Source organism: Coturnix japonica, chromosome 9, assembly GCF_001577835.2.
Source record: "Coturnix japonica isolate 7356 chromosome 9, Coturnix japonica 2.1, whole genome shotgun sequence".
Taxonomy (NCBI): Eukaryota; Metazoa; Chordata; class Aves; order Galliformes; family Phasianidae; genus Coturnix; species Coturnix japonica.
In genome coordinates, this window is record NC_029524.1 from 17,247,280 (window position 1) to 17,272,297 (window position 25,018).

The window sequence follows — 25,018 nt, forward strand, 5'->3', positions numbered from 1 at the left end:
AGTGTTGCAATGCTGCTTGGAACCCAGCTCAGATTGGCCAGTCTGATTTCAGGCATGAAGGGCATCCCCCACACTGCTCTCAGTGAGCCACCAGTCAGCCAAGACAGGGGAAGCCCACTCTGAACAGGCTGAGCTGACACGGGGCTGTTTAAGAAATGAAATAAATCCCTTAAAGAGGAAAACTATCATAACATCCATACTGACATCTTAACATTGGCACCAGTGTGGGAACGCTGAACTCCCTGGGATAAGTCACCATGATGGCCCTGTGTGGCTGCAGCAGGGGAGGCTGTGGCACTGCAGAGAGGTTTGTGAATGCTCCCAGCACCCCAACACGGCTGCCAGAGCCGCTCAGCATGTGGAGGGCTTTGCTTTTCCATTTGTCAGTTCAGGGCTTTTCTATCTGTCCCTTCCCCAAAAATCTGCTTCTTTGCCTATTCAAAAGCTCTTTGAGAGTAAGTATGGGGAGCAGCATGAAAAATACAGCATTTGCATGCTGCTCAGATACAGACAGTAAGTGACCGTAATTATTACGTTAAAAACACCATTGCCTGTGTGTTGAACTCGCTGTTAATTTGCTCTGGGTTTCTCGTTTGCTCCCCTACCCAGAGGTTCCTGCTGGGTGTCCAGCCGGCTTATTCCTACTGCAGCAACCGAGAGGGCACAAGAGAGGAAGGCGCGTCCTCCCGGTGGAGCTGCGCTCGGTGTTACCCCCAGCGTGCAGCAAATTTCCGCCTTGAAAAAGCCAACTTTCTCCCCCTACTAAACGAGCATTCCTCGCTTATTATTTTTCCTTCGACCGCGGAACACCCTGCCCCGCGACGAGCCACAACCTCCTCCTCCTCCTCCTCCCCCCGCCCCTCCTTCCCTCCTTCCCTTCCTGCGCTGTCCCACGCCCGTTGCTCTCGGGGAGGGGTTTCCCGCAGCCCGCCCTGCTCACAGGCTGGTAGCGGCCGGTCCGGGATTGGGGCCGGTGTAGGGGTGTTGCGGGGCGAGGTGCGGCCCGGCCCCACCGCTCCGGGACAGCACAGCGCAGCACAGCGCAGCTTGGGACGGGACGAGCGCTCACGGCGCCATGGAGCGGTCGCTGCCCCGGGGGCAAGAGGTGGGTGCGGAGCGGCGCGGAGGGCGGCTCGCTTTGCTTTGCTTTGCTTTGCTTTGCTTTGCTTTGCTTTGCCTGTCGGTGCGGGGAGGGGAAGGGTTGAGGGTTGAGCTCGGGGCGTTCATTTGCGGGCCCTCCCCGCGCTGTGCTGGGAGCAAACTTCACTCCCGAGAGGTGCCGTCCGCACCGCGGTGTGCGCTCGGGATGCCTCGCTCCTGCTGCTCCTGCTGCTCCGTAGTTCCGTGCCGGGCTGGGGTCAGGAGCTCGGGGCCATGTCCCGCATACACCCCAGCACCTCGTGTGCTGCCCAGCTCCACCCGAGGGCCGAGACCCGACGGCTTCCCCGCAGCGGCCCCCTTGGCACCCCGGTAGTCTTCTCCACTGTTTGCGTTTTGTCTTTATTAGGCGTGATGCTGCTTTGCTTTCAGAGGTTGCTGCTTAATATCCGGAGCCCCTGAGAGTTGCCCTGCGCTGTTGGTTACTCCAGCAGTGACCCTGCAGCGTGCCCTGGGCTGTGCGTTAGTGTCCGCGCCCTGCCTCGAGGTGAACGCACGGTGCCTCAAGCGTTGGGTGGATGTTTTGGGCAGATCGCTTTTCCTTACGGTCCCATCCCCGACAGCGGGTAAAACCGCGTTAAATGTGACATTCCGCGGAGGAGGGATGGCACCACGGCACTGCAACAAGCACTGTTTTGGTATGGCGTTCCGTTTCTTAGCTGCTTCCTTTCGCTGTTTGGAGAGTGGGAACTCCGTTTCAACAGTCTTTAACTGCTCAAAAATTAGTCCATGGCACCAGGCAGCATGAGCTCATGCTGATGGTTCACAGGTCTCTGGGGACTGTACCTGTGCACTCGGGATGCTCGTGGCAGCCTCAGCCCTGACCCAGAGTTTGGAAACCCCCTGGCTGCCCTTCCCTGTCTTTCAGTGCTGCAGATGATCCTTCTGTTTAGGTTGAACTTTTCTCCTTGGGTTTCTCACTGAAACACCTGTCTGCACACTTAATTTTGTTCGGATATGTAACATCCTCCTTTTTGAGGATTCCTGGAGATGGGTTTTCAGGCTGTGGTCTTGCTGGAAAAGACCCAGTTGAGTGATTTTCAAGGTTTCTGTGCTCAGAACTGTTGCTATGATGGGGGCAGGCGGTGTCCCATGAGCTCTTGCAGATCCAGGAGTTTCCTGGGATCAGAGTTGCAGTTTCCTTCAGCTGCTGAAGACACAATTAAAGTTAGAAAGAAAGAAAGAAAGAAAACAAAAGCAGGAGGCTGGTGAGCCTGGCTGGTGACTTCACTCTTTCAAGAAGCATCCTGAAATCACACGCCTCGACGAGAAAGTTGCACTGCTTTTCTTACTAGCGATTGTAAGGGCTTGTGTCAGCTTGACACTGTTATCCCCAGTAATTGGTGAGGTGCTCTTTAGACCGCAGGTGTGGCTGCAGCAGAGGAAGGATCCCGTGTTTTACAGCAGGGCTGTTCTCCAACAGTGATTCGGGAAACGTCTTTATGCATGAAGGAAGTGTGGCTGTGCCTTGCTTAGTTACGAGCTGAACTTGGCTTGGTACACAAATTCCCTCCATGGAAATGGGTTTAAAGCAAGTTAGCAAATCTTCAGGGACTGAAGTATCAGGGGAACACCATCGCTGTTGGTGCTGCCACCATTTTATTCCTGAGAAATAGCTTCGTAAAGCAGGTATCAGCCATGGGTGTTCCTACAGGCTCTTGGGTTTGTCCTCCATGAGGGAAATCCTCACTTGAGCCCTCAGTTTGAGTTTCTGTGGGTGTCAGTTTGATGGCGTGCCTGATACAGGAGCACCAGGAGCAGAGTATGGCCTCACGCCTTGCTCTGCTGTGCATGGGATGGCCTGTGTTGTTTCCTGTGCTCTTTGGGGCTATCTGATGGAAATCACATTTCCATCCTTTTTCCCTTCCCCAAACCTTGCTTACTCCACTTTTCACCAAAAAGAAGGCTGATGTGGTTTGTTGTTTCAGTCTGTGGTCAGGTGTTCCTGTACAGATCTGTATGTGATTATTTTAACAGGTATTTGGTAGGGCAGTGGAAGATGGGGGGGAGAAGGAGTTGGGTGGAGGAGAATAGCTCTGTTCCCAGTGTTTCTCTCCCAAACAAGCACTGTGCTGCTCTCCCACCCACATGGCATAGGAAGCCCAGAGCGGTGGGAGGCAGCTGGTGTCTGGGGGTAAGCAGACACGTGTCCCTTCCCTGCTCTCATGCCTGGGGGAGCAAGAAGGAGGCAGACATATATTTACAGGTGGAGTTAGTGCCTGATGCTCTCACAGTGAGAGCGAGGACTCAAAATGCAGGTTTGTAAGGCCAAGATAAGATGGCTGTGCCTGGGGAAGTGGTGAAGTCACCATCCCTGGGGATGTTCTTGACCCATGGCAATGTGGCTCTTAGAGGCATCGTCAGTGGGCATGGGGGAATGGCTTGGGGTTGGGCTTGAGGATCTTAGAAGTCTTTTCCAACTTTAATGATTGTATGGTCTTGAGTTGGTTATCAGGCTCATGTGCCTGAAAACATGATGGAGAGTGAGACTAGATGGGGATGTTGCTGATTGCAGCCCCATGGATGTGGTAGCATCTCCCTGATGAGCGTCCTATGGCTGCATGGAGTCATGTTGGGCATATGTGGCATTCACAGCACTCTGGTCTCCAAATGGTCATGTTTCAGCACCCTCTGTGCTCTGGGGGCACGATGCTGACCATATGCAAATGAACAATGCTTCCCTTTGACAGCAGTGCAGCCAGTTTGCATTTGTTATCTTTGTGCAAGAACAGTGTCCTGTCCTTCATCTCTTCTTTTTGGCAGATGAGGTTTAGCTAACGGATGAAATGGTCCACAGCCCAAAGGAGCAGGCTGTGTACAGAGAAAGGGTGCGGTAAGGAGGCAATGCAGTGCTGGAACAGGCATTTAGCAGAAAAGAAAGTGCACAGTTCACAGCCATTTCCCAGCGGGGATGGAGCGCTCCAGCACAGCTCGGGGACACAGAGGGCACTATGAGGCAGACAATATCCCACAGATCAGCACCATGACACGCTCTGTCCAAGTCCGTGCAAGTGGATGATTCACATCCAGTTGTTGTTTCTGCTTATCTCGTTGTGCAGGAACTTGCTTTTCTGCGCTCCCCGTGCCTCGGGGCACATGGGTCATGGACACATAGGAGGGATATGGCACAGAGCCGCTTCACCAACACGTCTCCCAAAAAGGATCACCTTTTTTAACTGAAATGTTTCTTTCTCTTCCCACCACCACCCCCAGCACAACCCATGTTGTGAGCGTTGGCTGTGCATCGTCTCTTTCTATCTGAGTAAAGCAGAGTTACACAGTGCGGTTGGCCAGCATGAAACATGCAGATATGCCCAGGTCTCCATTGCAGCCAAAGAAGATGGGAGCGACTCAGAGAGCAGGCAGCACATACTGTGTCCTTTCAGAGGGAAATATCTTGGTCTCTCGTTCCGCTTTCTCTAAGCGTCTATTCCTGTAGCCCCAGTGAGATGCTGTAAAATGTGTTTTTCCATGACAGAAGTTCCCAGCAAACTGATATTTTTTGCAGGGGTCCCACCCAGCTGTGAGCCCTCCCAGTGTGGAGTAGCAGTGAGTCACAAGTGCCTTCAAGAGTCTGTGGTGTGACCGATCCCAAGACATTTTGGCAGCAATTGTGGCAAATGAGCCATTTTGTTTGCTGGCAGAAAGCACCAGGGATAGGAGTGCAGTCTGAGCCCTGGCAGGGTGCTTTTTTTCCCTCAAAACACCGAATGTTTTTCTTTCTGCCAAGCAGCCTCTCTTTTCTTTCTTTCTATTTCTTTCTTTTTTTGTAATGTGCAGAAAGAATATAACTGTCTGCAGAAACCTCTTAGAGAGCATCACTGTACCAGGAGGCTGGGATGGAAAACAAGGGGAAGAACGTGACTAACCTGGGGCTGATAGTGGGCAGGTTTCCATCTCGCATTGAGCTCAGAGGGCTCAGCTTGCAGGTCATAACCTTGGGGCTCTGCTGGCTTCTAGGAAGGGCCATAAGGTGATGGGGACATCCTGTGCTGGGGTGGGACAGGGGAGGAATGAGCTCCACTGGGGCTCAGCAGCATCTCCCAGTGCCTGCACCATCGTGATGGATAGAGGGAAGGGTGAAAAAGAAGTCTGAGGTGTCTGCTTTCTTCTAAGGAAGCTGTCGGTATTGATGCTGTCTGTAAATGAGCTACACCAAATAAATTTGCAAGTGTTCAGTTGTATTTAAACAAGAAACAGGAGAGCACTTCCTGCTATTCCCTTCCTGCAAGTTCCTTCTTTCTACGTGGCCGTTTTCTGCTGAGTTTGCCTCTTTCTGAGTTTAGTTCCTCAGATGCTGACCCAAAAGCTGGGCAAGCACTTCTAATGTGATCCCCACATAGAACTAAGCTGTCCTGCAGCACGCTTTCTTGCAGGCAATGGCCCAGCAAAGCGCCTTTGGATACTTCCGTGTGTGATTTCCAACAGTACTGTGAGCAAAGAAAAGCTGCTCACTGGGATCCGGGAACGAGCAGAGCTATTGGAGATCGATCCCTTTGTGTTCAGTCATACATCAATGGCAGCGGGCACAGAAATGCCATTACACTGAGCCCAGAGCAGCTGCCCTCGCTGTGCCTGGCTCTGGGTGTCTGTTACGTGCAGCTCAGAGTGTTTGCATTCCTCTGCTGGGACCCAAACCCTCCTGCAGACGGGGCCCCCCAAATTCCCCACGGTCCGGCAGACCCAGAATAGCCTTGGGAGATGTATGGGATGTATACGTTTTGATAATGGAAATATGTCCTGCATGTATATGACGTGCTTGGCTATATATAAGGATGCAGAAATGCACACCATCCCCACTCAGCAGTCCTGGTTGTCTCTGTTCATTGTCATTCTATGATCCTTTGTGTCATGCTGCCTTCCTGGCAAGCTTTCCAGATGTAGGATTTCTATACAGCTTGTACAGCCTGTGCCAAGAGCTGTGTGTCTGCCAATGCTCCCAAGTGCTGCGCCTCTCATCCTTGCCCTAGGAACCCAAACCAAGGGCCAACAGTCAGGTGACAGCCAGTGTTAGTCACTGATGAGCACCTAATGGTCGGCTTCCTGGTGGAGGTGGTGCTCCCCGAGGTGGGGCACGGGATGTGCATTCCTGTCATCAGCAGCAAAGGCTGAAACACAGCTCCAACAGTGAGAGCATCCCAGGGGTTGGGAAACTGCTGCAGCTCAGGGCTGGCCCTGGGTGCGTGCATCAGCATGAGCTCAGCAGTGATGCTCCCCTGCAAGCACCGCAGTGATGTTTTCCCTTCGTGTCACTGCTTAGAGAAGCAAATAAAAGGAGTCCTTGGGAAAGGCCGGGCTCCCAGCCATAGTGCAGAGTGGAATCTCAGCAGACATCCATGTTACTGATGGGAACTGCCATCCCCTGCTGCTGGTGTTCCCAGCACTGAGCATCCCCGTGGTGTGCTCCTGGCTTGGCAGCAGTCCTGGTGGAGAAGAGCTGCAGAGATCGATAGCGGAGAGGCAAGAAGCTGTGCTGCAGTCATTAGTGCGGGAAGTGCTAATTAGCTCCTGCTTTTAGAGGTATTGCTGATAAACGTTAAGGAGATTCGCTGTCAGAGAATAATTGTTTTGGAAGCAGTGTTATGAAATATTTTACTTTTCTTGGGATTGGGCCAAAGGTAAGTAGTGTCGATTGGGACCATGCCTGAATCTGCTGTTTGCTGTTGACTTGGATTCGTGTTTCAGTCCTTCTCCAGCTCTGGTTTATCTACCCAGGATGGCAGCCATGCCTTATTTCTTGTTCAGTGATGTGGGAGGGCAGGCAGGCAAACAAAACCAGTGTGTGCCTGTTTTGCTCTGTATGGGGACGTGGTTTGGAGCACAGATGTTCCCAGGTGTTCTGTGGGGCTCTGGCATCTGCTGGGGAATTGGGATGGCAGCACTGCTTTGTGCTGGGTGTGGATCCAGGGCTGCCAGCATGCAAACACCTCCTGCAGGGAGATTCTGTGAGCTGAGGGCATTTTTCCATGGAGGTGTGGTCTGAAGCTGAATTTAAGTTTAAATTATGAGAAATGGGCAATATTTACGTGGACAACCTTTCATCTCTAGGCAGGGCCAGCAGCTGCTGAGGGCATCGTGTGTAGGATTTCCTTGGCTTGCAGCCCAGGCTCCCGGTGCCTGCATCTTCTATCCCCACTGTACTGCCATGCCCCAGTCCAAGCTGAGCTGTGCAGCATTGCACAGGGAGGTGTGTGGGGCAGAGCTGGCTATGGGACAGAGGCCATTGCACACAGCCCTGCCCCAAGGTCGCTGTGTGTGGGGGGGGGATGTCGTGAGAACTGAGGTCAGGGCAGCACTCAGGGATTCATGTTCCTCACTGCCGGGATGGGAGTTGACAGAACATCAGCAGGAAATGCCTGTTTTTACTGGAAGTGCTTTCTCCTTCCCAAAAGGGGGCTGTCCCAGATTCCTAGTGCTTCATGGTGCTCATCAGGGTCTGAGCTTGTTGCAGTTCCACCATGATGGCTGCAAAAGCACAAATCTGGGCTGACTTCATTTCTAATGAATTTTGTCCCATTCCCCACCCTTCTGTGATTTGCATTACCACTGGATCCTTCGTATAACTGCTGCCTCCAAAACTGACAACACCAGCAGGTTCTGCTGCCCATCCTTAGCCCTGTGCTGCAGCCGTGGATGTGTTCGCAGCCAGCCTTGCACCCAGCAGGTTGCTCATTAACCCAGGCACGTTGCTCATTTCACCCCTCAGCATGCATGAGGTGTCTGCACACAGGGCTGAGCACAGCCTGATGGAGCAGATTGCAAAGCTGCACCCAGTTGGGCACTCTGTGCCTTCCATTAGCTCAGCTGCTGCTCAGGATCCAGGGGCTTTGGCTAAGCTATAGCAAGGCTCATTTCTCCTCTCAAGCCCATGATCTGTCTCTAATCTCTAGGGCAGTATCTTGCTGCTGGAGCTGACTCAGGTCCAACCATGCCTGGACTCTGCTCTATCCCAGAGCTTGTCTGTGCCAACTGTGGTAACAGCTTTAGCTTTAAAAAAAAAACCAACTAATAATAAAGAAATAAATCCTTAAGTTATGCAGCCGTACTGTGGTCCTCAGCAAATAGGCATCTCCACACTGGTTAATTGTTTATCCATTAACCACCTGGGTCAACTGATGTGAGGAAAGAAGCACAGCTGTACCTGGCACGGCAGGGAGGGGAGGATGCACACCCAGCCCAGTGCACTCATACCTGCACGGGCTTCCTCCAGCACCAGCCGTGTGGTATTTGGGTGCTGCCTTCATGCCAGGGTAGATCATGGCACAGCTCCTACAGGGTGCTCGAGTTGGTCTTGGTGCAAACCTCTTTGTTGAGAACATGCTTTAGGTTTTGCTGGAGCAAGAACACCTCTTCCATGGGTGGACCCATGGACAGAAGAGGTCTGTGGATGGGTTTGTGTTATTCAGGGAGGCCTCTTGTCTGACCAGTGAGCTGCTGCTGTGTCTGGTCCTACAGTATGGGAGCTCGCTTGCTGGGAGACTACCCAGTTTTTCCTGATCTTAGTCAAATAGGTGTTCTTTGGTGTTCATTGCTGTGGTGATTTTGCCATGGTTTGAGCCTAGTGTGGTATTGGCCTTACATAATAATAACATTATGTACTTGTTCCAGGAGAAAACAAAGCATAAGAGTGTTTTCTCTTTTAAAATGTGAAATTATTTCCTAATTACAGCACACCCAGCTCATTCGTGGAGCTCACTCACGAACAAGTGCAGTGTTCTTTGCAGAACCCAGCATCAGAAGTGTTGCAGGTGTTTTTAAAGAACTCATTCTGTCACACAACGTCAGACCTTCCAGAAGCAGAGATGTGCTGGCTTCTGTGAAGTGTTGCCATGCTGTCCTGTCCCTATTTTTTCAGCAGTGCTGGCCAGGCTGTGACATTTATTGCTCAGCAGAATAAAGGGCAAGGAGACCTTTTGGGAAGCCAGGGGTGTAAGGTGGATGGGGATAAAGGAAGTCTGAATCCCTCACTGCAGGTGGCAGTGGTGGGGTTAGCTCAGTGCCACATTGAGGTATTGGAGGTGGCAGTGATGGGGGTGGTTGGGATGAATGTCATCCCATGTTGAGGTGTTGGAGGTGGCAGTGACAGCTCTGCTCCTTCCTCCCCAGCCCCCCGTGGCTCTGACGTGTGCTGCTCTGAGATGTCCCTGAGGCACGAGGGCCATGAAGCTGCTTCAGCGCTGAAGAGGATCGCTGCAGACATGAGCAACATCATTGAGAGCCTGGACACCCGTGAGCTGCACGTCGATGGGGAGGAGGTCGACTCAGAGGTGCTGAACGATCCCAAAGGTTCCGGTGAGTTATCAGTCACCCTGTGTGTAAGAGCCCGGTGTATCTACAGTGCTGTACTCAGTCCATCTGAGGTGTGCTAATGGGCTGTGTGCTCCTTGCAGCATGCATCCCCTTCTCTGCCATCTATCACACCCGTGGATTCAAGGAGCCGGGCACACAGACCTACCTGACAGGATGCCCTGTGCGTGTGCGTGTGCTGGAGGTGGAGCGCTTCACTTCCACCAAGAAGGTCAGAACCCACCTGCCAGGAATGCCATTCTGTTTCCATACAGCTTTATTAAAATGCCATTTGTAGGTGAACTCTGGGTGTGCTCAGGAGGGAGGGTTCCCCATCTGCTTTAAAACCTAATGCTCCTTAGAATACAACGAGGGCTCTTTGAGCAGCTGCAGGAGGTCTAATCTGTGTTGTCCTGCTGTGCAGGTCCCAAGCCTCAATGTGTACACCATCGAGCTGACCCATGGGGAGTTCACATGGCATGTGAAAAGGAAGTTCAGGCACTTCCAGGAGTTCCATCGGGAGCTGCTGCGCTACAAAGCCTTTGTGCGCATCCCCATCCCCACCAGGAGGTGCGTGTGGCCAGCTTCTGAAACATGTCCCAAATACCAAACCCATCTCTGTGTGGGTTTGGGGAGTTTTCTTGGGAAAAGCCTTGCACGAGAAGGGTGGTTATGCATGGAGGTGTGGTTATGCATCAAGGTGTGATGCACACACTTAGGCTCGATGCTGGGCTTTGTGATTCCTCGCAGCCACACGGTGAGAAGACAATCCATCAAGAGGGGAGAGCCACGGCAGATGCCCAGCCTTCCACACACAGCAGAGAGCACAGTACGGGAGGAGCACTTCTCCAGCCGTAGGGTAAGTGCTGAGGGCTCCGGGGGCTGCTGGCCTGCTCAATCCTCATCCGTGCAGAAGATGCTGCTGCCCTCTGGGTTCAAAAGGGCAGAGACTCCTTGTGGTTGAGTTAACCCACGATGCTCAGGATGTTGTTCCCTCCCGCTCCCACCTGCTGCAGTTTATAGATAGAAGAGGCAGCTCGTAGGGTCAGGTTGCACGATGAAGGCAGCCCCATGGCCATCAAAATCTGAGTGATTTCAGTCTGTCCCCATCTGAAAGAGGAGATGGCAGTCAGGCTCTTGACGCTGAAATGGGTAATTTTAGCCAAGGCACACGTGTTCTCTGTAACTTCATCAGATGTGAGCAGATGGGCCCCGCCGTGAAGCAGGTGGGTGTCTGCCTACCTCTTTGCTGCAGCTTTGCCATTTGCACAAGCAAGCCTGGAAAGGTGTCTTCCTTCACCCCTTCCTACTGGCTGCTCCCTCCTGGGCTCTGTGCCTCTGACACCTTGTCCTGCAGGTGTGCAGATAACCCACCCTGCTGCACCCACCTCACCACTCTGCATGAAGTTTTAGCTTTAAAAGAGGAAGAAAAAGGTTTCCTCAATTCTACCTATCCTACTTTAAAAAGAAAAACTGGGGGTCTGGTTCTCCTTGTTGCAGTCCCACACTTTTTACCAAGGGGATGCACATCCATGCTGCATACTTGGGAGTGCCACACGCTAGGGCACACACGTAAGCTCTTCTTTGCCCATTTCCATCAAGGTGGGAAGAGGATTTCTGTCCTCTTCTCTGCTGGGAAAGGCAGCACAGGTTCTCCTTGGTGGCCCAGGGAGAGGGCAGAGTGGTCACTGTGTTTCCTATGTCACCCTGTTAACTTGGTATAGTGCTGAATAGTCACTCTTGATTGTGCCTGGAGCTGAATTTTCCTGTGAAACTATTACATACAGGCCAGAAGCACCAGGGACTGGTTTTGTGTTTAAAACAGCTCTTAAATTTGTACTTGGGCAAGAAAAATGACCTTTGAAATTGCAGTGCCAAGCAACAGGTCAGCTGGGGGGGAGGTGCAGTGCATAGGAACCAACCTGCAGTCAGGTTGTTGTGCCACTGTGCTCTAATCCCCAGTGAACACATAACAACGCGTTCATTTATCCATTCAAGCTGAAGAGTGTCTGATTTCCTGATTGCTTCCCAAGATCAGATAGTTGGATTTCTTATTGGCTTTTATTTTTCATGGAAATGCCTGCGTCCTTTGTTAAGTTTCAATGTTTGAATTATAGAAACAGCTGGAGGACTACCTGACAAAGATCCTAAAAATGCCCATGTACAGAAACTACCATGGAACGGTGAGTAGAAATTAGCGCCCTTGCAACAGGGCATTCTCTTTCTTTTCATGTGTTCAACCTGCAGAAAGAATACCACTTAATAGCCATTTGGCAGTGGTTTGGGCTCTGCTGACCACTGTGGCATGGATAGGATATGATGAAAACCAGAGGAAAAGAGTGTGAGGCTGACTGCTGGAGGTCACTGTTGTAACAAGGCAGAAATACAGCCTCAAATTAGGACATCCGAAAGAACTTGTGCTTCATTTCTTTTGCTGGCTGGGGAGAAGTGCTGCACTGGAAGTTGTTTGCAAGCTTTTGGCTTTTCAGGGACCTCAAACAGCCATTTGGCACTGGGGCAAAGAGCAGGGCCAGCGCTTTGTGAGGGTTCTTTTGGGGACGAGCAGCAGAGCAGTGGCAATCTGCACATGGAAAACAGTCATCCCTCGTTCTCAAGGCGATGTTGGGCTAACTTGGCAACTTTTGATCAGCAGCATATGCAGAGCGGGGGAAGAGTTATTCTACAGTATTTATCCCTCTTGTCAGATTAGGCATTGCTCGTCGGAATATTTCACAGGATTTCTGCAAATGTAAAGCTGTGTGTGATGTGACTGGGATGGGGGGGTGGGTTTGGTCTCTGTCTGGGCAGCCATGAGCTGTCCCTACCTGTACAGAGTGCCCCTCTGTCCCCAGCCACAGAACCTCTCTGGTTGTTGTTGGCTCGTGTTGGATTTGGCTGCAGTGAAACATTCACTTTGCTGCTAATGGCAGTGGTAGTGCACTGGGAGAAAGCACAGGGAGCAAACTGTTTCTTTTAAACAAAAGAAAACAAAACAGACCCCACCATCCTCTGTCTCGACGCTAAATTGAAGGTTTCTGGCATTTTTCTTGGAACCAAATTTGTCCTCCTTAGAACAAAATAAGCACTTTGCTCTCTGTGGTTGAGAAGTCTCTGCCTGGAGTCTGGAGAGCGCTGTCCCTGTTTGCAGCTCAGAACACTTTGGCTCTGCAATTCCTCCTATTGAGTCGCCAAGGGTTTCTGTAATTCCTAAATTCTTGGTGAAGTGGAGTGGCAAAGGCAAGCTGTGCCCAGCGTGACATGCAGCTCTTGCTTCTTGTATGGAGCCCTTCTAACTGGGGAAGTTGATTAATTCTCACTTCTGCTTTCCATGCTGTGTCCTGAAGTTTATGCCATGCCCTGGGAGCATTCTGGCTGCAGGTTGGGTGGTTTTTGTTTTGCAGACACAAAGTCCCCTGTGGGTTGAGATTCAGACCTATTTATTATCCCCTTCCTTTCCCTTTCCTTCCACCCCTTGCTTTTGGCTCTGTGAATTGTGATTCAATTTCATATCTAGTATCCCTTCCCAAAGGCTTTTTGTAGTTCTTCTGAGTTGAAGTGTCTAAAGACAATTACCATTAAGATGAAAGTTGTGGGAATCCAAATGTGCTGTCCACATCTATTTCTGGGAACTGGAAACTGGGGAAAGAGAGCCCAAATAGGTTGGGAAACAGGACCTGTGGGCTTGGTTGCATTCATTGTAATAAATATATATATATTAATTGGGTGTTTCCATTATTTTTTTATGTTAACTGCGATAGCTGAGAGTTGGACTAGATGATCATAGAAGCCTTTTCCAACCTATGATTCTATGGAGGATGCCTGAGCTGAAGCAGTAATAGCTTTGGTTGAACCAATGCCCCGTGATCCTTCTGTAGCTTTGGTTATTGGGCTTTTGCACGTGTAATGTTTTTTGGTTTCTCTGTGTTTTTCTTTTTAAATTTAGGCTTATCATAAGCCAATTTTCTGTGTAAGAAATAGCTGTCATCTTGTTGCTGAACAATTTAATTCTGAACAGTGCTGTGATCTCATTTTATTGCTAGTCACAGCTGTTAATTAACTGTTTATGCTGCATCTTTGGCCCACTACATTAAAAAAAAACACAACAAGCATCTAAAAGAAAAAGCAGAGTGGAGCTGCTGAGCTCATTCTGAAGTGCAGATGCTATAGCAAGTTTGCCATAAATAAATCAGACACTCTCGACGTGGCTGGGGTGGCTGTGACCATGGCTCATGCGTCTTGCAGAGGTTCCCCATTCTCTCAGCTCCTACCCCATACTTCAAATGCTCTGCTGCAGACTGCTTGGAAACCAGAGCAGGGCTGCTCCCCGCAGGCAGTGCAGGAATCCAGCTGCCCGCCTCCCAGCACTGCTCCTCTGTGTTCTGAGCACCTCGGCTGTAATGCTGTGTAACGTTACAGCTAACTGATGCAATAACAGTGACAATAAATCATCTGATCAGTTGTTTTTCACTGTGCTGAGGAATCCTGCTTGGAAGTGATGAGATTAGTTTGCAAACCAAGCCCTGATCTCGCTCTTCGCCTTGTGCCCAAGCACATCTAAGTGCATGGGTGAAGAGCAAGAAATTTCAATGGGGTGAGAGGGGATGGCCTGAAGGTGTGCCAGAGGAGGTTCAGGTTGGATATCAGAGCACATTCCTTCTCCAAAATAGTGATGGTGCATTGACACGTGCTGCACAGGGAGTGGTAAAATCACCTGGAGGTGTTCTGTAGCCCTGGAGATGTGGGCTGTTGGTTTGGGGGATGAGTTAGGATTAGACTTGATGCTCGTAGGGGTTGTCTTCAACCATAGTGGTTCTTATAAATTTCTCCTTGTTTTTCTTCTCCCTCTTCAGGGATCGTTATTTCTCTGCTCACAGTTGATGTTTTCAAAGGGTTTTGACACTTGTGTGCAGCATGGTTTTCAGTGTGAGTAATGTGAGGGAGATGGATGGTTTTCTGATCTGCCTGGTGGGAATGCCAGCCTCTTTCTTAAGGAGTGGAAATTGATTTCTAGGCAAGGAACCAGCCTGAAATTCTGCTTAGGACCTCCTGTAAGAGCTTATGGCATGCCCTGGGCTTTCACACGCTCTTTGTCTTGTTTTGCATGTCACTGCAGAAATGGATGGAGACGTTCACAGCTCACAGCCGGTACTTTCCCAGAGCCAGTTTCCCAGTGAGAATACTGATATCAAGATGGGCAGTAAAACCATGGAATAGTTTGTCCTAGTCCTTGTCTGAAACAGGCTGAAATCAGCAAAGAACGAGGGCATAAATTTGGTTCTGCTGAGTGGAGGTTGCTTCGTGTCCTTGGGCTACTGGAAGAACAACAGATCCTTTGTCCTTGTCCTGACCTTACAGATGGGGTGAGGAGTTTGGGAACGTCCCATAGGGAACAGCAGGGAGAAAGAAAGAAAGATGTTCTGTGATCCTGCTGCAATCTGGGGCAGTGCTGGGCATGCTGGGGATGGAGTCAGTCCCACTGTGACTGCAGGGCAGGTTTATGTCTTAGGTTTGGTGATATTTTTTGTTACGCTTCGTGTTCTCAAAGCCTTGCAAAGCTTGTGACTCCACCCATTTAACTTTGGTGTGGAATCAGATTTTGCAAACGAAGGCCCTGAGATGGGTTTGCCAAAAAGCCTGTGGCAGAAGGACCTTGGAGAGCCTCAGTGGGTGCTGGGATATCAGTAAGCTTGGGATGCTTAGAGATGTTTCTGTCCACTGTAGGGCTGGGGCCAGCAGACAGGCAGGGAGGTTCCACTGTGCCAAGAAAAGCCAGCTCACTCCAAATCGCAGGGTGTCCTATTTTTAGAGTTGAATGTAGTCATGCTGTGCTTTCTCACCAGCTTTGCTTATCTTTGCATTCCTCTGCTGAATGCATTCAGCATTCAGCATTCTCCCTGCTGAAGCAGGAGGAGCCGGGCGGAGGCAGGTGACTCAAATCTGAGGTTTGCTGATGCACCTGGTGGTGGGACCTGGGGCTCACCCCAGAGGTAGAGAATATGCTTAATGCTGTTCCATAATACCCTGTTTCACTCTCCTTCTGCCCCAACACACTTTCACTGTGGGTGTTTGGCTCATGGGGGTGAATGGGGCCATGGTGTGGTGGAGTGAAGGCTGAGAAAGAATATCCTGTTGAGGTCTTGGTTTGAGGAGCTGAGCCCCAAAATGGTGCATGGTGGTGGCACAGGGGACTGGAAGGCAACTGGGGACTTCCACCCCCAGGGATGAACGTTCATCGCCTTTGCAGTTTTTCTGTGATCTTCATGAGGATGCTGAAGTTACGGTGGTGACTTTTGCTCAGGCTTCTCTGTAGGTTCTCTTGGTGACAAGGTGAAGCAAAACTATTTTGTGTCTTTCCCCAGATGGAGTTCATTGGAGTAAGTCAGCTGTCGTTCATCCACGACCTGGGACCAAAGGGCATGTGAGTTGTGAGCTGTTTTTTTTGTAAGCTATAGTTCACCAAGAACATGGCTTTACAGTGTTCACATTCATAGTTTTCCTTCCTCACTAACAACTGACTGGGGAATATTTTACCATATGGATATAAAAATGCATCAGTGTTCAGACAGAAGTGCCACCACTTTGGGAAATAGCCTCAGTGTGGGCTGCTTTGCAAGCTGTGGGCTGCAGCTCACCAGCTGGGTCATGGGGTTGCTTTCCTCCCCTCCCCACAACCTGTCTGCCTGCGTGTTTGTGTGCCTGTGCTGTGAAACACTGGGGGGTGGTGGAGGCACCGACCCTGGAGGTATTCCAGAGCCGTGGAGATATGACATTGAGGGACGTGGGTAGTGGGCTTGGTGGGGATGGGTTGGGCTTGGGGTTGGTGGTTTTAGAGGTTTATTCCAACCTTAATGATTCTATGATTGCATGAAATGGGGCCCTTTATTTCTTAAATCTACACTGCTTCCTTCAGGGAGCTGTTTTTGCCCTTCTTCTGGACTTCTGGATGGTGGGGCAGGGCTGCTCAGGCCAGGCTGGAATGCCAGGGTGGGCTCTGAAGTGGCATGGATGGCACCCAGGGTGAGCTCTGTTACCTTTCCCAACCATGTTTGTGTCCTTGCAGGGAAGGGCTGGTGATGAAGCGCTCCGGGGGCCACCGCATACCTGGCCTGAACTGCTGTGGCCAGGGCAGGATGTGCTACCGCTGGTCCAAGAGGTACTGTGGGCTGAGGGGTGGCGGAGCTGAGGGCTCCTCTCGTGTGCATTGCTGCTCCCCATGCCTGGAGGTTTCCCCATCCCTGGAGGTGTTTGAGGCCAAGTTGGATGTGGCCCTGGGCAGCCTGGTCTACTGCCTGATTTGGTGGTTGGCAACCTTGCCTGCAGCGGGGGACTGGAACTAGATGGTCTTTGAGATCCCTTCCAACCCATGTCATTCTACAGTTCTGCAGTTTTATGATCTTAAAAGTTCCTGTGTTCCTGTGAAGAAGATGTTCTATTTCTTTGTAGTCTTGCTGGTATCACTTCTAACAGTTTTAGAGGAGGTATCCATAGTGATTTCACAAGGAGATGACCTTCCAGGCCAAATCATTAAGTGCAGTAATACTGCCAGGGAGGATTTGTTAGAATCCTATAGATGATTGTAAGATGAACTTAGGTTTATGTCTGGCTTCTACAAATAATTTCATTTCACAAATAGAGAACACATTCTCAAATAAATCCTCTAGATCTTGTTGGATAAAAGAAGGAAAGTACTGAAATAGGCAGCACGCCCCATCATTTATTTCTCCCCTGTCTTCTCACAGTAGTGTGAAGGTGTAGTTTGGGCTGTTTTTCTCCCCTTTAAAGGGGAGGAAGGGAGGATATTTTGGCACCAAATGATGGGTGGTGCTCGGTCATCTCGTGGCACTGAAAGAAAAATAAAATAATAGGATTTAGAAGTCTCAGAGGAGCTGGGGCTGTTACTGAGGGTAGCAGAACTCACACATTTTTTGCAGTGCATTCTATTGCTGTGTGTGTTTCTGCATGTGCACAAGAATTAGGCGGAGGTCTCGTGATGGAGACCTGTGTGGGACAGAAGGGGCCGGTTACCCCAGCTACACGGCACAGGGAGAAAAATTAGAAATGCCATTTGCAGCAAAAACATATTTTTCCCAGAGTTGCCTTCAGGCTGTGGTATTTATGTAAAACCTGCAGGTCATCTTTCATCACGTGCTTCTAGCGGAGTGCCTGTTGCTTGGCAATAAAGGCTATCCAAAATGCCTTGTTTGTATGTTCTGATAGGAGCACAAGTGATGCTAGCTTCAAAAACAAGGTGAGGCATTGGCACAGGCTGCCCAGGGAGCGGTGCAGGTACTGTACCTGGAGGTGCTCCAGAGCCATGGGGATGTGGCACTGAGGGACATAGGCAGTGGACATGGAGGGATGGGCTGGGGTTAGGCTTGGGAATCTTAGAGGTCTTTTCCAAACGTAATGATTCTGTGGTAATTCATTTTGGAGATGTCAGGCAGTTCCAGTATTGCTTATAGTTGGGGGCAAACAGCCTGAATAGAGATCTGTGTTAAAAGGAGCCCTCCTTTCACCTGGCCAAGATGTTTGTCTCATCAGTTTTATGTGAGATGCTGCCTTTCCAAAGACCTCTATAAAAAGTAGTGAGCGAGTTACTCTGGAAGTCTTTTATTGGATCCAGACTTATGACCTAAGTTCATAAAATGAGCGCTTGGGCTTTTCTGCTCTCCTAATGACTACTTTTGGTTAAATGCTTTCCTTTCCCTGATGAGCAATGCACATTTGTTTGGAAAGCCTTCTCACGTTACTGGGATTTTCTGGCAGTGTTTGAGGGATGTGATGCCAAGCTCCCATGCCCCACAGGTGGCTGGTGGTGAAGGACTCCTTCCTGCTCTACATGAAGCCAGACTCGGGGGCCATTTCCTTTGTCCTGCTGGTGGATAAGGAATTCAGCATCAAGATAGGCCAGAAAGAAACAGAAACAAAGTACGGCTTGCAGATAGACAATCTCTCTAGGTAAGAAATTTTTTTCTTTACTTTTATTATTTTTAAGGAGTCGGTGGCATCTCTTTTTTATTATTGTCAGAGCAGTGCTGATGTATTCTTTTGCAAACAAAACATCAAAGCAAAGACTCTTGCTGCTCTTTACTTGTAGCATCAATAAAACATGACCGACAGATGTGCATCTAGCAACATGCAGACAGGGAGAAGCAGCCCAATGAGAACACTGTGCCCTGTGTGTCTCTCTTGCAGGTCACTGATTCTGAAGTGCACCAGCTACAGGCATGCCCAGTGGTGGAGGCAGGGAATAGATGAGTTCATTCAGAAACACGGCAAGGACTTCCTCACCGAGCACCGCTTTGGGTCATACGCGGCCGTGCAGGAGAACACGCTGGCCAAGTGGTGAGCTGAGAGGGTTTGGGGGCTCTGGATGTAAACCCATGGTAGTGCAAGTGCTAATGAGAATGCCTTCCTTTGGCTGCTTCCTCCTCCAGAGCTTCCTCCTATAGCATCAGCGCTGCAGATTAGTTTTCCTGTGCCCCTCTGCTTCCATCCATCAGGTCCCATATCACAGCTCCTGCTGCTCAAATGGTTTTCATAAAGCCAAGCGAATGCATTACACCAACCTTTCCTGAGAGCCAGAACAGCTCTCACATCAAGTGAAGCCCAAGGATATGGCGTGTGGTTGGACAAAGTACCGAGGGGCACTTAGTGATCTCTTCTTAGAGCTGTTTTGTTAAGCTGCTAATAGCAACGTGAAATTCCTACTGTGCGTTGTCCTAATTCTTGAAATAAGGTTTATGCTCAATTTTGAGAAGAGAACATAGGTAATATCAGCACTGAACCTGTTGGTTACTGTGTACTTCTTGTTTGATTTCTGGGGAGGAAAACTAAATCTACGTACTTCGTTTGGTTTTGCAGGTATGTAAACGCTAAGTGGTACTTCGAAGATGTTGCAAATGCCATGGAAGCTGCTAAAGAAGAAATTTTCATCACGGATTGGTGGTTCGTACTTGCATACTTTGCTTTTGACCAGCTGTCACTCTTGGGACATTCCTGACAATGCCGCAGTGTTTGGAGGCCATATAGTATGGCAGCACGCCGTGCTGCCAGATGGTTTGGCAGCACACCCAAACATCGTTGTGTTGGACTCAAAGGCCTTTTCAGGAGGGTTGGCAGCAAAAGCACATGATTGAAATCAACTGTTTGGTTGTCTCCTTCCAAGAAGAGGCCTGAAATTGCATGAAGACACCACCCGAATTGCAAGTGTTGCTTTACTAGGAGTATAAAGTGTTGTACAGCCAAGGGACAGGAGTGTTTGGCAGGGTGTAAGGGAATGTGGACACTTGGATACCACAGATTTGGGCCGTGATCTTCCCATGTCATCTGCACAGGAGCTTGGGAAGAGGCAATGGGGCAGGTTGCTCAGCCATCCTCTCTGATGTTGAATACATCACTATCTGTAAAAGGAACCTCTTAGTACTTACGTGCTGCCAGTAGGAAGTGGAGGGTTTAATTCTGTGGTAGCAATTATTGTGAGAAAACTAAATGTTATGTTGGCATTGACAAATGCAAGCCTGCTTCCTGACATGGCCACAGACAAACCGAATGCTCTTGTTGCTCCATGTGCAACTCCAGGAAGTAGTGCAAGATTATTGCATTTCAGGCCCTTTGTGTCTTAACATTTTAATCAGCAACAGTCGATTATTAACACACTGTGGAACTGCAAAACTTACCTGAAAACTGGAATTAAAGATAAAAAAAGCTGTAGTGAGAAGCATGGTTTTAGGATGTAGCAAGATGCTTTAGTCAAGCACAAGTTGCTCTGTCCTGTATGAAGGTAAAGGGCAGAAATTCTCTTGCCTACCTTTGCAGGATTTAGACATGAATGCTTCACTCTTCCTTGTAACCTGCGAAGATATGAGTCACTAAATGTCCCACTGCAATATCATCTTGCTTTGTCTTAAGGCAGAATGGAAAGTTCAGCCTAAATCTGTGCTACTCAGGCTGTCTAAGCTTCAGGAGAACTGAAACTGCACTTTGTGATTTCTTTGCTTACCGAGCTGATCATTTATGCCAATGCTGTGTTTGCGAGCTACATACACCATGTTTTTCTACCCCTTCATTTCCTTAGGCTGAGCCCAGAAATCTTCATGAAGCGGCCCGTTGTTGAAGGGAATCGCTGGCGGCTGGACTGCATCCTCAAGAGGAAAGCTGTAAGTGAGCTCCGGCTTCTGCCCCTCTGCACAGCCATCCCTGTGTCTGCAGGGTCATGCTGTGACCCTTCCCACGTGGAGACTGTGGCCACGATGATCTTGGTACATAGCTGCAGAGAAGTGACAGTGGGAAAGGGCTTCAGCATAATGTGTGGCTCAGGATGAGTAGTGTTGTGTAGAAAAAGAGTGCCAACGCCAATGGCAGCCTGTTCCCCAGAGCTGGGCTGTGGTATTGAGCTTCTGAAGGAGGAGGTGATAGATGTGACTCAGACACTTCTGTTTGCATTGCTGTGTTATCCAAGCTAATAAAGGCTTGTGTACAGTAAGCAAATTCTTTTATAAGATGGACTTCTTGATATGGCTCTCTTTTTTTCTTCTGCTTTCATCTCTCCTGTTCTTCCTGGTGGAGCAGCTGAGACCTGCTGCTGACCTTTACCTGTCCTGGCACTCCCTCTGAAGACTCCTGTGTGACGCTCTGTGTGCTCACACTCCTTTCTTTGTACAGAGCTGTGAGATACTGGCAGAAAAAAGGGATCAGAGTGAGGGTTGTGTGAGCACAGGCTGCGTTCCCCTTTGCCCACACAGCCTGTGGCAATGGCTCTGCTGGAAACGGTGCTTTGCTCCATGTGAGTCAGTATGGGAGGCACAGCCAGGGAAGTCCTGAGCATCGCTGTTTAAAAAGGCAGGAATCCAGGTGGATGTGCTCAGATTTGCTTTGATTCCTTCCCCTCCCAGCCTACTCATCTCCACAGCCCTCACCCATGCCACATCCCCAGGACTGTGATGGTTTTGTGCTGACTTTGATTGATTTGGATAGACTCATCCTTTTGGCAAATGGAATGTGGCCACAGGGCATGCTCACTGGAAGAAATTGGCTTTGTTTGCTGTGACAGCATGGATTTTCCTGTGGCTATAAATACCTTCTATAAGTGAGGAGTGTTTCTAGGTCAGCTCCTGGAAATACTTACCTGCCCTCACTCGTTCCTTGGCTTTGGCAGCTGGGGTCCGGCTGGAGATAAGGCTGGCTGGAATGTGTCTGCAGTGCTTCCTTGGAGAGCAAAACATCATCCGCAATTTGAACACTGCCTAAGTCTGCTCTCAGTAGCAACATTGTGGAAACAGAAACTTAAAAGGCTGTGGAAAGGTTAGATGCTTAGTTTAAACTGTCAGACTCCAATACAAGATGTGAAGCTGTGAGGGTTGATGGCAGGTGAAGTTGTCCCAGTGTGTGACCACCATCTGCCAAAGTTTGCAAAACACTTGCAAATTTTGCTGGTGCTTTAACACAGCTGTGTCCTTAGAAACCTTCATGCAGATATCATTACAGCCACAAAATGTGCCGTCCTTTCAGTTGAGCTCATTGTACTATAAGAACTCATCTGGCTCTAACAGCAGAAGCTGTTTGCTGGCGTTCACTCTGGTGCATTTTCTTTGGGAGAGATGACTGTATGAATGCACTGGTTCTGTCCTGCACATGCTGCTAACTGTAGGCAAACCTCAGGGATGTATCCACTGAAATTCCTGTGTGTTTCTTTCTGACAGCAACAAGGTGTGCGGATTTTTGTAATGCTGTACAAAGAGGTAGAGCTGGCCTTAGGGATCAACAGTGAATATAGCAAGAGGACACTCATGCATCTCCATCCAAACATCAAGGTAATCATGTGCCAGGCAGTCGTGCAGAGGTTATTTGCTTCATTTCTTTAGGTTATAACTGAACATAAAATTACTTAGTTTAGAATTGCCAAAGCAGCTATTCAACTCATTCATAAGAAACTTGTTTCAGGTGACGAGTTAATGGGGCTACATCAAATGGAAAATTACAGTTGGAGAATGTTGTCTCATCAGCATTTCTCTTCCTACACTGATGATGAGAGTCAACACTGGCTGTTTACATTGCTGTCATAAATGAACATCATTGCATTATTATGTGCTGTTATGCTGCTGCTATGCCACAGAGCAGAAAATGGATTGTGGATTGCGAACCAGTAGCTAAGGCAAGATCCAGTATCTTGAAATTAGAGATGTATGTGTTTTAATAAGTGATGAACAAGATGCTAAAATGATAAATTTGCAATCACTTGATCAGCTGTGGTAGTGAAGCATTCATTCCCCATTATCTTAGCAGTGAGAAGGGCTGTTGTCACTGGAAGGTGGGCACTGGCTGCCTACAGGCTTTGCAGGTGAAGCTACAGGAAGCCAGCCTTATGGTTCTTCTCTGACATTAAAGACCAAACTGTGTACTCTGTGCTTAGATAGAGAAGTGACTTTGTCATAAACAAATGTCAAGAGAATGTCATAAACAAATGCCAGACAACTTGACGATTTAAAAAAAAACAAAGCAATAAAACAACTTCCCATTTCTCTTATGTAGTGACAACAACCAAAGAAGTGAGTCAGATCACCAATATGTTGTTTTCTTTTAGCTCAAGTACTGTAGATTCTCATAGGAATGCAGCTATGCTGTTGAAACTTGGCTTGTCCCAACAGCAGCAAGTCCCTTGCAGTAATCACAGCTCCCTGTATGGGGTTCTGTCCTCAGGTGATGAGACACCCAGACCATGTGTCCTCCTCCGTGTACCTCTGGGCTCACCACGAGAAGCTCGTCATCGTGGACCAGTCGGTGGCCTTTGTGGGTGGCATCGACTTGGCTTATGGGAGGTGGGATGACGATGAGCATCGCCTGACTGATGTGGGCAGCGTGAAGCGAATGGGGGCCATCAAGTCAGTGTCCACGGTCAACCTGGCAGTAAGTGGACTCAGTAGTGGCTGTGTTAGCTGTCTGTCTGCTGGGTTTGCAGGGGGGATGAACAAGCTGTGTTCAGGAGGCTGTAGGAAGACTCATAGAATCATTAAGGTTGGAAAAGACCACTAAGATCATGAAGCCCAACCACAAATAGGAATGGTTAGAAGATCTGAGCTTTAAGTGACTCTTCAAGGTTAGGTCCTGTCCAGGCCCTGCTAGGGCATGGAGGTAGGCTGTTGGGTTTTCCTGGAGATTAGAGTAGCAGTCACAATTTGGAGGCTGCATTTTTAATAAACTTAGCTTCAAATGTACAAGAAGGCACTTGGAGAGCTCTCTGATCTTCGGGGTGCTTGGGCCCTGAGCACATGCATAGTTTGCCAAGTCTTTCTGCTAACCTGGGTTCACATGCAACCAGATAGCTCTAAAACAGTGTAAAGAGGTGTCAGCATGTGAGAACTACACAGAAAATATTAATCCAGAGTAAATTGATGGGTAACTGGTTGAAGAACACGCTGCTAGCTGTCACCAGTGGATTTTCCTGCAATTAAAGAAGAAAATGCTTATACATGCAGCCACATCCTGTGTCTTTCCAGTCTGCAGCTGAGTCGTCTGAACACAACACCCCGCAGTCTCAAGCTTCATCCCCAGAAAGCCATTTGTTCCAGAAGAATGCTGATGATGTCCCAGACATATCAAAAATGAAAGGGGTAGGAAAATCCAGGAAGTTTTCAAGGTTCACTATTTACAGGCATCTCCATAGACACGGCATGCACCATGCTGACAGCGTCAGCAGCATAGACAGTGAATCAAGTAAGTAATGTGCTTCATCCCAGCTATACCCAAAGGACATATATAAAGGCTGTGTGGAGGTGGGTGGTGGGCGTGCGTGCAGATTCACATAATTTCTGGGGTAATGTGCTCGTTGTAAAGAAGAAGAGTTGATTAATTCCGTAACTATCGGAATAATAATTATGTTTAGACAATATGTAAATCTGTGTTTCTGCAAAGTACACAAGAGCAGTTGTAAGTGGATTTGCATTAAGTTAATTAGCAATTGTCAGATGACGTGGTGCAGTGTGTGTGTGTGGTGCCTAATGCTTACAGTGTGGGAAAACATTTGTTCCTGCATGGGAGAACTGCCTCTTCTGTTCTTTCTTCTTTCCATAACAAACTAACGTATACATAAAACCTGTCCTGAGTATATCACATATTTAGATAGGAAAGAAGAAACACTAACAGAATGACTAGGGAGGAAACAGCTTCAGCTGAGTAGGATTGGCAGGTCCCACCAGTGCTGTTGCATGGCAGTGAGCCTCTCACTAACACTGTTCAATGGACAGTCCTGACTTTGGAGCATGTGTTTATTTATTTTCTTTGTCTGTGACAGATAAAGGATCCATCCGCAGCTTGAAGACGGGTGTTGGAGAACTGCTTGGGGAAACCAGGTTCTGGCATGGGAAAGACTATTGCAACTTCGTCTTTAAAGACTGGGTTCAGCTTGACAAGCCTTTTGCTGGTGAGTGCCTTTGCTCACTGGAAGCTGTGAAACTGCTTTGGTTTGGCTGTTAGGAATAAGCAGCAAGCACCCTATGAAAGGTCAGATCTCCTATCTATGGACTTGGACTGTGGGTGCAGTCAGCCTGCATTGCTCTTGGTGCCATGTCACAGAAAG

The 25,018-nt window shown here is 49.1% G+C and overlaps 1 protein-coding gene across 1 annotated transcript in view; it reads left to right on the plus strand.

Moving 5' to 3' along the window:
• The first annotated feature begins 883 nt into the window (after positions 1 to 883).
• PLD1 (phospholipase D1) overlaps positions 884 to 25,018 on the plus strand; it is a 37,129-nt gene continuing 12,994 nt past the window's right edge. The window contains exons 1-16 of the mRNA XM_015871959.2: positions 884 to 1,105; positions 9,265 to 9,450; positions 9,549 to 9,676; positions 9,869 to 10,014; positions 10,195 to 10,303; positions 11,562 to 11,627; positions 15,804 to 15,862; positions 16,505 to 16,597; positions 18,250 to 18,402; positions 18,640 to 18,789; positions 19,309 to 19,392; positions 20,522 to 20,603; positions 22,146 to 22,256; positions 23,143 to 23,349; positions 23,940 to 24,156; positions 24,734 to 24,862. Of these exons, the coding sequence (XP_015727445.1) occupies positions 9,297 to 9,450; positions 9,549 to 9,676; positions 9,869 to 10,014; positions 10,195 to 10,303; positions 11,562 to 11,627; positions 15,804 to 15,862; positions 16,505 to 16,597; positions 18,250 to 18,402; positions 18,640 to 18,789; positions 19,309 to 19,392; positions 20,522 to 20,603; positions 22,146 to 22,256; positions 23,143 to 23,349; positions 23,940 to 24,156; positions 24,734 to 24,862 (1,888 nt within the window). The 5' untranslated portion in view covers positions 884 to 1,105; positions 9,265 to 9,296. The remainder of the gene's footprint in view (positions 1,106 to 9,264; positions 9,451 to 9,548; positions 9,677 to 9,868; positions 10,015 to 10,194; positions 10,304 to 11,561; positions 11,628 to 15,803; positions 15,863 to 16,504; positions 16,598 to 18,249; positions 18,403 to 18,639; positions 18,790 to 19,308; positions 19,393 to 20,521; positions 20,604 to 22,145; positions 22,257 to 23,142; positions 23,350 to 23,939; positions 24,157 to 24,733; positions 24,863 to 25,018) is intronic.